Source organism: Chiloscyllium plagiosum, unplaced genomic scaffold, assembly GCF_037043375.1.
Source record: "Chiloscyllium plagiosum isolate Xiang-an unplaced genomic scaffold, Cpla_swu_hap1 HiC_scaffold_5, whole genome shotgun sequence".
In the NCBI taxonomy this organism is placed as follows: Eukaryota; Metazoa; Chordata; class Chondrichthyes; order Orectolobiformes; family Hemiscylliidae; genus Chiloscyllium; species Chiloscyllium plagiosum.
Window position 1 is genome coordinate 66,421,538 of NW_028270143.1, and position 15,529 is coordinate 66,437,066.

At 41.0% G+C, this 15,529-nt stretch overlaps 1 protein-coding gene across 1 annotated transcript in view; it reads left to right on the top strand.

Moving 5' to 3' along the window:
- The window catches only part of egfra (epidermal growth factor receptor a (erythroblastic leukemia viral (v-erb-b) oncogene homolog, avian)), a 275,969-nt gene that overhangs the window by 217,185 nt on the left and 43,255 nt on the right, over positions 1 to 15,529 (top strand). Inside the window, exons 14-16 of the mRNA XM_043690147.2 lie at positions 5,546 to 5,636; positions 7,541 to 7,698; positions 12,369 to 12,407. Of these exons, the coding sequence (XP_043546082.1) occupies positions 5,546 to 5,636; positions 7,541 to 7,698; positions 12,369 to 12,407 (288 nt within the window). The remainder of the gene's footprint in view (positions 1 to 5,545; positions 5,637 to 7,540; positions 7,699 to 12,368; positions 12,408 to 15,529) is intronic.

The following is a 15,529-nucleotide window of genomic DNA, read 5'->3' on the forward strand; positions in this document are numbered from 1 at the left end:
TATATATAGAGTGAACAGCTGTGGCCCCAACACTGAACACTGTGGACCACCACTTGTCACCAGCTGCTATTCTGGAAAACAACCTTTTATCCCAACTCTCTGCCTGCTGTCAGACAGCCAATCCTCAATCCATGCCAGTAGCTCACCTCGAACACCATGGGCCGTCACCTTACTTAGCAGCTTCCCATGAGGCACCTTATCAAAGGCCTTTTGGAAGTCTAGGTAGATAATATCCACTGGGTTTCACTGGTCTAACCTACTTGTTATCTCTTCAAAGAATTCTAACAGGTTTATTGGGCATGGCCTACCCTTACTAAATCCATGCTGACTTGTTCAAGTCCGACCCTGCACTTCAAAGAATTTAGAAATCTCATCCTTAACGATAGATTCTAGAATTCTACCTACAACCGAGGTTAGGCTAATCGGCCTATAATTTTCCATCTTTTGTCTTGCTTGCCCTACTGCGTGCTGTACTATTAAGTGGGATGCTTACAGAAACCGTCCCTGTCATTTGTAGACAAACAATTCAATGGCACAATTCACAAAGAGTAGCATTCTCCCAGTATTCTGGTCAATATGTATCTGTCAAATTCATTTACTATTTAAATGTCAAATGGCCTGTTACTATTCTGGATATTATGTGGATGTGTAGAGATAATATATACATATGTATCCTGTTTTTGTTATTTATTAATGTGACGTGGTTGTCATTCGCAAAACCACCATTTATTGCCCATTCTAACTATTCTTGAGATGGTGACAATGATGCACCCACTGGAACTGTGGTGTAGATATGCCATCACTAGTGCCAAAGAAGAAACAGCAATGCACTTCCAAATCAGTAATTTGGTAATGTTCTCCTATTTTCCCTCTTCTGTGTATTAAAAATAATTTTGTATGCTGTGTGGATAGGGGTTAATCAAACTACATATTTTGGCAGATTGCAACAATTTGAAACTTTTCATTGATATGTGGCTGTGACTTGTAACTCTTTACTACGCTTTCACCCCACAGGGAACCTTTACCAGCTGAATGCTTCAATATCAGAAACTAAGATTTGACAATACAAGTGACAAACAGAAGTTGTAATTTCGGAAAATAAATTGAATTGTGTGAGAAACTGAATTATTGAATTAAAAGTGGAGATGAGCTAATCTATATTGTGCCTATATTGTGCCCTTGCATTAATACTAACATTGAGTAGCATTTTTCCTTTCACATATTGCTTTGAGAATAAAGATAAAGTCATCATAGTTCTACCAGACAATTGGGCTGCTGTCTCATTAGAGAGAACAAGAGAGAGGTGACTAGTGGTGGTTCAACCTGAGGGCCAATATGCCTCAAGAGAGAGGTTGAAAAGGAAGACCATCATGGTTACCTCAGCGAGTTCAGGAATTGAACTCACACCAAAAAAAAAGACAATGTTGAAGGAGAAACTGGTTCCGTCCCTAAAATTAGTTATACTAGTAAGACCCCACCACAGGCATGGCCTCCGATTTCATGAAATTAATTTTGTACCCTGAAAACAATCCAAATAGATTCATCACTTATATTAAGTGGGGTACAGATGTCATTGGATCAGTTAAAAAAAAGAAGGGCGTCATTTGCATAGAGGGTGATTTTATGTCTGCTGACCCTACCTCCGGGGCAGTTATATTGGGATCCGTCCAGATGGTTTCCACCAGTGGCTCGATCTCCAGTGTAATAATAGTGGTGAGAGAGTGGCAATCAAATGCTTTCTCTGCATCCAGGGAGACTACCAAACCCGGGATCGCTGTTTGCTGACATATTTGGACTATATTTAATACTCTTCTAATATTGTTGGTAGACCTATGACCCTTAATAAAACCCATCTGATCCTCCTTTATAATAAAAGGCAATACCCTTTCCAGCCTTAATGCCAATATATTCAACAGGATTTTAAAATCCACATTCAGTAATGATATGGGTCTGTACGAAATGCAATCTTCTGGGGCTTTTCCTTTCTTAAGAATAAGAGAAATATTTGCCTCTCTCAAAGAGGATGGGAAGCAGCCCTGACTGAATGAGTAATTGTACATTTCCAAGAGTGGCCCGGCCAGCTTATCTATAAACTTCTTATAAAACTCACTTTGAAATCCATCTGGTCAAGGCGCTTTACCACTCTGGAGCAGCCTCACCACTTCCTGTACTGTCAGGGGGGCAATCAGAAAGGACGCCTGCTCTGGGGTTACACCTGGAAGGTCCAGGGTCTTAAAGAAGGATTCCATCCACATCATTCAGTCCTCATAGCTCACCGACTGATACAGCTCAAAATAAAACTTTCTAAATGCTACATTAATCTTTTTAACATTGCAAGTTAAGAGTACCAGCACTCTCTCTGATGGATGTAATAGAATGGGGGGCATTTTTCTTTCTGGCCAAGTATGCTAGATTTCTACCCATTTATCACCATAGTCAACTAATCTCTGTTTCACAAAGGAGATTTCCCTCTTAGCTGAGTGCAGCATTCAAAGTAGCCCTAAGGGCTGTAACCCAATGTAATTTAGATATGGATGGCCTATCAAAGTATGCTAACTCAGCCGCCTTCAGGCGAGCTTCGAGCAAACATTCTCCCCTCTGTCACTTTCAGGTCGCTGAGTAAGAAATAATTAAACCCCGTGCATAGGCCTTGGCAGTCTCCCACAGCACCGATGGGTTGCTGGCCATACCTAAATTAATATCTCAAAAGGTTTCAAACTCCCATGAAAAATACTCTATAAACTTGCTGTCTTTCAGGAGAAAAGGGTCCGTGCGCCAGTGCCGGGAGCCCCATCCCACCATCACTGGCCTTGACCTCCATGTACACTGTTGCATGATCAGAAATGGCTATGTTCCCTATTCTGCAAGACAGTACCAAGTTCAAAAAGGCCGATGGAACAAAAAAATGACAATTATAGTATAGCACTTATGTGGATTAGAAAAAAAGATAAAATCCTGACCTTTGGGGTGAAGATGTCTCCACACATCCACCAATCCCAACTTCCTGTTCAGGTCCATCAACTGCCTAGATTGCGGAGACATACCTGCAAGACCTTGAGGCATCCTGTCCACCTCGGGGTCAATAATATAATTAAAGTCTCCCTCTATAATTGTGTGGCGTGCCCCAAGGGCCAGCAGTCTAGAAAGTGCATTCATTACGAATTTAAGGGGATGCACTGGGAGGCAATATACATTCAGAATCCCATATTCCTCTCCATGTATTAAAGCTTTAAGTATTATGAATCGCCTGCACTCATCCTTAATTTGGCCTAGCATTTGAAACGGGAGGTTCTTCTAGATGAGAATGGCCACTCCTCTACTTTTCGAGTTAAAGGATGAGAAAAACACCTGGCTGTATCCTCCCTGTTGCAACTTCAAATGCTCCTTATTGGTTAAGTGCATTTCTTTTAACAAGGCTACATCGACCCTCTCTTTTCTAAAGCTTGACAGTATCTTTTTTTCTCTAAATTGGTGAAGGACTCCCCTTAACGTTCCAGGTGCACTATTTAAACAAATGGCTAGCCATGATCATCTGAAATAGTCCGTGACCCCCAGGAGGAAGAACCCTACTCATAGCTCACTGAGTGAAAACCATAAACATTTAAGTTTAAAAATGCAAATTCCAAAACTACTAAATCAAAACGTCTAACAACTACTTCTACAACATACCGACATATAACATACCCACAGGGGGTGCTCATACCACCCATTAGCCCCACCATGAATCCTTCTAACTGAAGCTATGCCCCTGCTCCAGACAAAACACAGCAGGCCAAGCAGCATCCAAGGAGCAGGAGAATCAACGTTTCGGGCATAAGCCCTTCTTCAGGAATGTACAGTTTCCTGAAGAAGGGCTTATGCCCGAAACGTCAATTCTCCTGCTCCTCGGATGCTGCCTGGCCTGCTGTTTTTTCAACTCTGGTCTCCAGCACCTGCAGTCCTCACTTTCTTCTGCTCCAGACAACACAAAGTAAGCAAAAAAAAAACAATATCTTATAACAAGAAAGTTAAAAGTGGGCTCTCAACCCATCCCCTCCATACTGTAATCCTCGGCACTCCTGGTAGAACAAAAAAGAATGACCTCTCTCCGCTTCCCCCCACCGCCCATCCAAAACAAAGGATAGCTGGAAGGGAGAGAGATGGGAGAGGAAACAAAAAAAAATTATGACCCAGACATATATTTGAAAGAAAACCAAGACCAATCCCCAACAATCAGGTAAACCAGGCAAATTACATAGAAAAAAAAAACAAAATAATTGACCATATAATTCAAGCCAGTCAATCTGTTTTAAAGCATCCAAGAAGTCTTTTGTCTTTTCTGGTGAAGCAAAGTTGAACATGGACCCTTTGTAGCTGAAACGCAGTATCGCCGGATATGTAACAAAATATTGGATATTCAAGTCCCTCAGGTGCACTTTTACCTCAACAAAGGCCTTCCTCTTGTGAATCACAACTGGAGAGAAGTCCTGGAAAAGCATAATTCGCAATCCTTTATATATCATAGTCTGAGGATCCTTTCCCAGTGCTCCAGAGGCTTCCAGCATCATTTGTTTGTCTCCATAATGCAAGAGTCACACTAGAACCAGGCGGGGGTGCTTGTCCAATCTGGGCCTGCGCACTGCGACCTGTTGGGCCCACTCAACCCGCACCCAGCCTACCTTGACTTCCAGCCTCAGAAACTGTAGGAGCCATTGCTTCAAGAAGCTAATGAGCTGGCCTTCTTCCTTCTGTTTGGGAAGCCCCAGCAACTGGATGTTCTTCCAATGACCTTGATTTTTGAGGTTGTCGACCTGCTCCTCCAAGGCCCGCACTTGGTGTTCCAGGGCCTGAACCCAACCCGCCGAGGATTCGGCTGCGGTCTCGGAAGCTGCGACCCATTGCTCCGCGCCCCCCCCCCCACCCACCCACCTTCCCCAGCCCCCAACACGCTGCCCAAGGCGCTGGGTCTCCTGGTCTTGCCTATGCAGCATGACCAAGATCAATTCAAGCCTAGCTAGGGTCTCCTCTATTGACGAATCGATCTTCTCTCGGAGTTTCATGAACTCGGAGATCAAACTCTGCTCTGCAGGTGAGTCCCCTTGGGCGCCAATGTCTGTTGCTGTGGGGGATGGTGGGGTGGGGGGTGGGGCTGCGGAGAGTCCCTGCCTGATGCAATCCCCGTCCTCCCTTCCCCTTGGTCATCTTCTAAACTGTTCTAAACTGTTCAAAACTGGTACTAAATCATTCTAACAAATTAAGCAGTAAAGGGAGGGTGAGTGCCCCACTTTGTCTGGGTTCTGGTGCAGAGCTCAGCAAAGCTGACCTACTGGGTCACCGCCATCTTGAATCCCCACACTTTATCCTGATCATTTGGATGAGTTTGACGTTTACATATAGTCTCAGACTAAAGTGCTAGGATACTCACAATGCAGTAAACAATGTTTTATTTGTCTTTTGGTATCAGTATGAAAATGTTTAAGCAAGAACATGATTTTTACTATCAACATTTAATGTTATTTTAAATATTAATTTCCAAACTATCAATTTGTTTTTTTTTTCTGTAAAGGGAGTTAAGAGAGTATGAGGATCAACGCAGATGCATCCAGTGTGACGCAGAATGTAAACCTCAGAATGGGTCCGTAACCTGCACTAGTTCTGTAAGTCAAAATTAAAATGACTAAAATTGAAAAACAACAGTATTCGAAAATACAGCAGAAACACAGTTGAAACACAGCAGAAGTCTAAGCTATTAAATGCAATGGCAATTAAAATTACCGGAATCAATACAAAAGAAATGATAAGGGCAAAGTAGCTATTAAAGATGGTAAACAATAGACACGAATACCACTAAGGAAACCATGTGGCTTTTAAGAGGCCTTCAGTCTTCACAAATAATTGTAGATTAGTAGAGTATATTGGAATATCAGAAAATGGTTTTAGAGGCTGCTGAGAAGCAAGTTTATTGTGAATAAAATCAAAAGCAGCCCTGATAGATTTTCTGTCCTCTGGAAAATAAATACACAATTTGAAATTGAGAATGAGATGTACGTCCAAGAATTTCTTTGATTTTATTGTTCTATAGTCAATGGAACATGGGGAAAATGGAGAAAATAGCTTAGGGGACAATAAATTCTCATACCCATCCAACTTGACATGGATTTTTAACCGTCTACAATGGCTAAGTTATATTTCAGAAGACCGCGAGGTGTAAGACCACACCACAAAAGTGGTGCCGTTTCCTCTGTTCTGCACCCAATTAATCAGCAAACAGGTCCAATTTCTCTCTCTCTGTATATCAAAGAAATAGTTTATTCTGTTTTCCATTCTAAATATCTTGAATTTAATCTCATACCATGATTTTGTTCTTGACCTCACAGCTACAGCAAGGACCTTATTTTCATAAGGTCTAGAGGAGTGTCCCAGACTTGAAATGTTAACTCTTTTTATCCCTCCACAGATGTTGCCAGACTTGCTGAGATTTTCCATCATTCTGTGTTTGTTCCTTCCTTTCATAATTTGAAACACTTTGACATCATGTCATTTCATAATGGGCATTATCATAACAACAAAAAAGCAATTCAATTTTTATGTCGACATTCATATTTCATATTAACTATGGTTTATTTAAAAGCACTTCTAAGTTTGTGCCAAGCCCTCTTCCTGACCAATTAGGGAATTTGCATTTCCAAATCAGGCCGCAAGAGCAACAAAGTTTAGACATGCATTTGGGCCCAGATCCCCTCCAGTGGGGTGCTCCCAACCCTGTTTTGAAAATCTGATTCCTGGGTATCTATAATGATATTGAATTTTTTTGACAAAAAATGCCTTAGGCAACAAAAGTTAGCTAGTAAATCTCAGCAAGGAGTCAATTCTCTAAGAAAAAGGATAGAGTTGCTGCGTACCAGAATGTGTTCGTGAGAGCTTATTACTTACAAGGTTTAGTTTCCTGGACAGTTGACCATTTTCAGAAACCAATTCCTGGGAAAATTCTATAGCTGTTTTCCATGTATGTTGTTGTTAATTTGAAGTGTAATAGCCAGAGTTACTTAGCCCCAAGAATTTGATAGTTGAGAATTTGGAACTACAAATTTCTGTTGAAAGTTCTAGAAAGATAATTTTTTGCTTCCTGGTTGTGTCAAATATCATGACATCTCTGTACTTCAGCCTTTGGGATTTTTTTCATCTGGTTAAGTGAAAACTGAATGGGCAGTACTGAACTGAAGGGTGAGTGGCTTCAAAAAAAGCATGATTGAATAAATCACAATTGAAGAGAGAGTCTGTTTTCAATTTCACACAACATGCTGTGTGGTAAAGTCCAGAACATTAAATGAGATTAAGAAAAATATTTCTAATACTCACATGAAGCAGACAATGATTTATTGTAGCGCACAGTTTTAGTGCTGTGCAGAACAGAACAAGTTCTTGATTTGTAGTGTGAGAGATTACATTTGCATTTATGTAAGTCGCTGTTGAATAGTAATGTCTAATTTGTCTCTTGGCAATGATATATTTCTTTCCCCACCTATTACACCTGTTTTAATGTACTCATTTCATTACCTAGGGCAATGAGAACTGTGTAGAATGTGCTCATGTTAAAGATGGCCCACGCTGTGTAAGCAGTTGTCCCTCTGGAATCTCAGGAGAAAATAATACCTTGGTTTGGAAATACACTGATGAGAATAAACACTGTCAGCTATGTCACCCAAATTGCACCCAAGAGTGAGTAATGTTCAATTCTATGTAATATTATAAGTTGTTTTATTTTAATTGGTCCAGTGCTAAAGGCAATCAGTTTAGTGACTAATTTTGAATGCCTACACCAGTTCAAAGGGAATTTTCCACATGTCTTTCTCCTCTTTTGTACTGGAGTTTTTCAAAGCATATTTTTACACACCTCCCCAGTTGTAGTGCAGATTTGGTCTCCTTACTTAAGAAAGGATGTACTGGCACTGGAGGGGGTGCAGAGGAGGTTCACTAGGTTGATTCCAGAGTTGAGGGTGTTGGGTTGTGAGGAGAGGCTAAGTAGATTGGGATTATATTCATTGGAATTCATAAGAATGAGGGGGGAGCTTAAAGAAACATATAAAATTATGAAGGGAATAAATAAAATAGAAATAGATAGGATGTTTCCACTAGTAGGTGAGACTAGGACAAAAGGGCATAGCCTCAAGATTAGAGGAAGCAGGTTTACAACAGAACTGAGAAGGAACTTCTTCACCAAGAGGATTGTTAATCTATGGAATTCCTTGCCCAGCGAAGTAGTTGACACTACTTCAGTAATCGCTTTTAAAGCTCAGGTAGATACTTCTTTGAAAAATAAAGGAATTAATGGATATGGTGAAAACATGAGTAAGTGGAGCTGAGTCCACGAAAATATCAGCCATGACCTTATTGATTGGCAGAGCAGGCTCAAAGGGCCAGACAGCCTACTCCAGCTTCTAGTTCTTATGTTCTTTTAAATGCCCACAAGTGGGTATAGAGTGCCTACTGTAATACATGAGGTAATACAAACCTTAAAGATATTGCTGCAAAGAGAGACATATTGTTAAAGCTTTTTCGCGTGGTTGGAAAATTACTCTGATTAGCTGAGGTATTGCCACGGTGAAAGTAATGGGACACAATTAACTCCTCAAGCTCCTGGGTTATTTAAAAAGTCACAAGAGTTGGCTATATTCTTTTCATTTGAAGAGAACACATTTCTGTGTTTGAATACATGTTGCTTCTAGCAAACATAAATGAGTCACTTTATGAGCTTGTGATCATTTTAATTAGTCGTTAATGTAGGTCTTAATAAACTCGGGGTTGTCCAACAAGTGCTGCCAAATTGCCAAGTCACATCTAACAGTAGCCAATCTGTTTTGAGTTTTGAAAGAGCAAGCTGTTTGAGTAAGTTGATATTCTGCCTGTTATTAACAACTGAAGGAACATACTCTTTGATTTGATCAATCCACTATTGGAACCTATGCCTCAGGTACCTGACATTTGATTGGCACTGGAATAATTGTGGTAAGTAGAATGCCATATGGTCTGACAGCAGCATCCTGTTAGGGGGAAGTACCACTTGCATAGTCACTGCACAGCAGCAGGTCAAATGGCTTGCTTAAATTTTAAATTCTGGAGATTGTTTGCCTTTCCTGCTGCAGACTAAACACTTTTCAGATTCAAAGGTCTTTGGTTCATTTACAAGTTTCCACAAATGCACCTAATAATGGAATAGTATAGTCATTTTCTTGCAGAATAGTTTTGCTGCATTCTAATTCTTTGCAAGTTTGCAAGTTGACTAACTGACTGTGGCCTTTTTGAAAGATTGCTGATAGGTCTGATCTTACAATGTGGTGCTTCCTAAAGTGAGGTCAGGACTCCGCGTAGAGTGATGAGTTGAAGTTTTGGGGTAGCGAGCTCTAAGGCAGCAACCTTTCCATTCTCACAGATATTCTGTCCCCAGTCTCCTGCTCTCTCTTGCCCACCCCCAATCTTCACCCTCTCAGTCCTCACCAAGGGATGACATAATTTTCAAACTTGTGGGAGAGATTTTGGGAAGCATTGTTCCAGCATGTGGAGATATATGGATCCCAATGTGTACTTTAACCAGTGAAGGGGGGTTGCAGTGGACAGTAGTTGAGAACCCATTAGCAAGCACATCAAGGAAAGGAGTGTGTTAGACTGCTTCATCACAAAATTTAATTTGAGCACAAGGTGATAACTGACAAGAATTTAGAGGGGATCTCATGGCAATGTCATCTTTCTTTTTCTGCTGCTGCGCAATGGCTCGCCAAGTGATATTTTTCACTCATAACATGTTGCCATTAATCCTAAAAGACAGTCTGTCTATAACAAAATTAGAGAATGTTGTGCATGAGTTTCAGAGCCAATGCAATGTTAGGTAAGTAGGCCATGTATCCTAGCAATTGGCTATGTGAAACAAACAAAATGATCCTTTGATTGTTTGTAATTGGCAGAATACATACTGTACTCAACTAACCTTTGCTTCCAAAACTCGAGGTAAAGCATCTACTGTTCGATCTGATTCTGCAATTAGGAAGAACTTGCTGAAAACTCCTGGGTGTGCTCAGAGTTACACTACTACCTAATCTAAAATCATCAGTTGAGCGTATAATGTGGTTCATTTATGTTACAAGAAGTATCATACATTCTGAGACATGGACCAATTCTCTGCAAACCAAAAGAATTTGTCCAAACTTTGCAAGTTTTAACTACATGGGAGCTTGGGTATGTGTCATTCACCATTACTTTCTACATGGCAACACGTCAGCCAATCAGAGTCAACTTGCCATCCAATCAATTTTCTTTTCCCCAGCATATTAACTGTTGTGATTGTTTGTTTGAAATTTAATATTTTTACATTTGTGGAAAACCTTCTGCACCATGTCTTCTCATCCAATGATCTTCAGTTCTGTACAACCAAGGAACTCTTAAAGATAACAATATTCTCTCCTGGTATGGAAGAACTTTATCTCTCGACATCAGATCCCTGCAAGTCTAATCCTGAGATTGCAATGGTGGTGCCTTAAGAATCATGGTTAAGCATACCCTTTCTGAGTGAAGTGGCATAGCATACTATTGACAACAAACACTAAGCTGGGTAGATAGGCTGTTGGGCCTATCCAGAAAGAAACCAAACTGGTCATATTGTCCTTGCCAGCTCCTTGTAATAACAATTCAGCTTATCCCCCTATCTTTTCCCTGTTCCCATACAAAATAATTCACTTTGTCAATCGACCTTCTGTCCACCACACTGTCAGACAATGCATTTCGAAACAGTCACTGTGCAGAAAATGTTGTTCTTCATGCCATTCTTACTTCTACCATCTGTTTTAAAAAGGGGTCCTCTGGCCCTCAACCCCCCTGTCAATAGTAACAGTTTCTCCCAGCCTAGAAGGAAAAAATCACCAGTTAAACCTGTGAATAAAGGATAGTGGTCCAAGTCATCATGTATATTTCAAGATGGAGGATCAGTATGAGCAGTATGTTTCTGAAAATTTGTGTGTTTTTAATTAACTTTCCTCCTGAATGTTTACTTTGTCCAAAACCCTCATAATTTTGAATACACCCAGCAAATCTATCTTAATGTTGCCTTCTCCAGGGAGAGCAGCTCCAAATTCTCTAGTCTATTCATTTCACCGATGTTTCACAGCCTTAGAATGATTCTCATTATTCATTTTTGTACCCATCCCTAATGCCCTCACACTTGAATGCTGAAACAATGTTTTATATGAGTCTATCATAACTTCCTTCATCTTGTACTCTATGACCTCATTTATAAAGCACAGAATCTGATTTTCTCAACCATTCCTGCCATTTTCAATGGTTTATGCCCATACACCCCATGTCCCCTGCATCTGCATCCCTTTTGGAATTATAGCCTTTTCTTGCTATAAAAATATATTACTTCCTCCATTTAAAAACTCAATCAAGTTAGTTAACTGTGATTTGCTCTTAACAAATCCTTGCTGGCTTTCTTGACTTTAATATAATTTCTACTACACTCTGTACCACCATGGTTAAATGGACTACTGTAGCTTTTGTTCAAAAGTAATACATTTGCAATTCTCCAGTCCTCAGACACAAGTCCTGAGGAGGATTGAAAAATCCTACCATGGCACATGGTTGAATTTGAATTCAATATTTAAAAAAGTCTGATCCATCGATGACTATGAAATCATTGTCAATTGTTGGAAAACCCATTTGGCTCAGTAGTATCTTTTGAGGAAAGTAACTGCTATCCTTACCTGCTCTGGCCTACCTGTGCCAGTGATTCTCAACCGTTTTTGTTTTGGCCACGGCCACCCCTACGGACTCTTCTCAGGTTCCAGGGTCTCTGTTCGTCACATGAACAGAAAGACAGAAAATAATTTCACAGTTTTCAGTTTGTGGCCTCCTTCAAATGTGCCAGGGCCATATGGCCCCCATTGAGAATGGCTGCCCACACAACGATGTAGTTCAATTTTAACTGCTGTCTGGGCGCCTCGCACTCACAATCAATGCTGGCCCAACCACTGGAATCGACATCATGAGAATGAAATTTTTTCAGATAAATTCTCCATTTGTTAAATCGAGATTTTTTATAGCCCTTTTTCTCACATGCAGAAGTTTTGATTAATTTTCTTTTAAAATTTTGGCCATGTCGTAAAGACCTTTTTTTAATATAAAACAGTTTGAATGTGTATAATGCAAATGAACCAGATGAATCAATCTCCTTTCTTTCTTAGGATTCAATGCAAAACTACTGCTACAAAAAACTGTTCTTCATTGATTTCGATTTTGGTTTTACTTGTCTTACTGGGGAGAAAATGAATCAAATTGTTTAATTGTCGTAAGACCAGAACTGGTTCCAAGTAATTCTAAATTTCATGGTTGTTGCATTACAGATGTAAGGGACCAAGACTTGAGGATTGTGAACCTGTTGGGTAAAGTATTCCAACAAATTTGTAATTTCAATAATACTATCTAATTTTGTTGATTACTGCTAGTGTTTGACCACAGTTGATAATAGTCACTACTTAGCATTTTAAATAGAAAAGCAACAGAAATTTGATAAACAAGCCAACTAATACACCAAAATGAAACACTATTGAAAGAATAGTTAGTGATATCTCTCCAGGGGTTGAATTAATGCTTTGTAGTCAGAACAGATGCAAACATGTGGTGAATTAATGATGAGTATAACAATGATATATTCTACATATTTCAACCAAAGGTGGTTGTGCTCTCTCACAAATCTGCAGTTAAGTCTCTCAGATCTTCAGACAAACCTAACAATATGCCATTAATAAATACACTGGACAGTAGTTATTTTAAATGTATGACTCAATCAATTGATCATATATGATGTTGCAGATTAGAAACAGAAATGTGCTGTGTTGTATAGTTTTGTGTCTATTATGCTCAAGATTTCAATTGCATTGAGAAATTACCTAGTAACAGTTGTTAATGATTGTTGATAACTACAGTTGAGAATTTAAGACTTTTGGAAAACAAAATTGGAATGTAATAACTTCCAATCACAACTAGTTAAATTAACTTACAAGAACGTTGTGTCCTCTCATCAGTATAAGCCTCTAGAAAAAGCTTTCCAATGCCTCCCAGCATGAGACAAACCAAAAGATAACTGCTAACTAATGTGATGGGAGAAGTCCCAGTCCCCGGGAGAATTGCCACCAAACATGCTTGTCCAACACTCTTGAAAACATCATGCCCTCCAGTTTAGAGCGACATTTCTCACCCTCTAACTTAATGTAAAATTCCATCAGTCTTAGCTGGAAGATCTTTTGCCATGAAATCATTATTCCATAATCCCATTATTTTGTGTCACAATCTCCAGAGAATAGTGTCTCTCAGCAAGCGACTAGAACTCCCAGTAACTGAGTGAAAGAATCGCATGACAAGATTTCAACTTTTGTCTTTTACTGTAACAGTTTAAAATCTTTCTGATAGAAAGGAGACCAGAATTGCACGCAATATTTCAACAGTAGCCTAACCAATGTCCTGTACAGCCACAACATGACCTCCCAACCCCTGTACTCAATACTCCAACCAATAAAGGAAAGCATACCAAACGCCGCCTTCACTATCCTATCTACCTGCGACTCCACTTTCAAGGAGCTATGAACCTGCACTCCAAGGTCGCTTTGTTTAGCAATACTCCCTAGGACCTTACCATTAAGTGTATAAGTCCTGCTAAGATTTGCTTTCCAAAAATGCAGGACCTCATATTTATCTGAATTAAACTCCATCTGCCACTTCTCAGCCCATTGGCCCATCTGGTCAAGGTCCTGTTGTAATCTGAGGTAACCCTCTTCACTGTCCACTACACCTCCAATGTTGGTGTTATCTGCAAACTTACTAACTGTACCTCTTATGCTCGCATCCAAATCATTTATGTAAATGACAAAAGGTAGAGGACCCAGCACCGATCCTTGTGGCACTTCACTGGTCACAGGCTTCCAGTCTGAAAAACAACCCTCCACCACCACCCTCCGTCTTCTACCTTTGAGCCAGTTCTGTATCCAAATGGCTAGTTCTCCCTGTATTCCATGAGATCTAACCTTGCTAATCAGTCTCCCATGGGGAACCTTGTCGAACGCCTTACTGAAGTCCACATAGATCACATCTACCTCTCTGCCCTCATCAATCCTCTTTGTTACTTCCTCAAAAAACTCAATCAAGTTTGTGAGACATGATTTCCCACTCACAAAGCCATGTTAACTATCCCTAATCCGTCCTTGCCTTTCCAAATACATGCACATCCTGTCCCTCAGGATTCCCTCCAACAACCTGCCCACCACCGAGGTCAGGCTCACCGGTCTATAGTTCCCTGGCTTGTCTTTACCGCCCTTCTTAAACAGTGGCACCACGTTAGCCAACCTCCAGTCTTTGAGCACCTCACCTGTGACAATCGATGTTACAAATATCTCAGCAAGAGGCCCAGCAATCACTTCTCTAGCTTCCCACAGAGTTCTAGGGTACATCTGATCAGGTCCTGGGGATTTATCCACTTTTATCCATTTCAAGACATCCAGCACTTCCTCCTCTGTAATATGGACATTTTGCAAGATGTCACCATCTATTTCCCTACAGTCTATATTTTCCATATCCTTTTCCACAGTAAATACTGATGCAAAATACTCATTTAGTATCTCCCCCATTTTCTGCGACTCCACACAAAGGCTGCCTTGCTAATCTTTAAGGGGCCGTATTCTCTCCCTAGTTACCCTTTTGTCCTTAACGTATTTGTAAAAGCACTTTGGATTCTCATTAATTCTATTTGCCAAAGCTATCTCATGTCCCCTTTTTGCAGTCCTGATTTCCCTCTTAAGTATACTCCTACTTCCTTTATACTCTTCTAAGGATTCACTCTATCCTGTCTATACTTCACATATGCTTCCTTCTTTGTCTTAACCAAACCCTTTCTACTACAAACCGACCGACTCCCACAGCTACCTGGACTACACCTCCTCCCATCCTGCCCCCTGTAAAAACGCCATCCCATTCTCCCAATTCCTTCGACTCCGCCGCATCTGCTCCCAGGAGGACCAGTTCCAAAAACGCACATCCCAGATGGCCTCCTTCTTCAAGGACTGCAATTTCCCCCCCGACGTGGTCGACGATGCCCTCCACCGCATCTCTTCCACTTCCCGATCCTCCGCCCTTGAACCCCGCCCCACCAACCGCCACCAGGACAGAACCCCACTGGTCCTCACCTACCACCCCACTAACCTCCATGTACAGCGCATCATCTGCCGTCATTTCCGCCACCTCCAAACGGACCCCACCACCAAGGATATATTTCCCTCCCCTCCCCTATCAGCATTCCGTAAAGACCACTCCCTCCGTGACTCCCTCGTCAGATCCACAACCCCCACCAACCCAACCTCCACTCCCGGCACCTTCCCCTGCAACCGCAGGAGGTGCAAGACTTGCGCCCACACCTCCCCCCTCACCTCCCTCCAAGGCCCCAAAGGAAACTTCCATATCCGCCACAGATTCACCTGTACCTCCACACATATCATCTATTGCATCCTTTGCACCC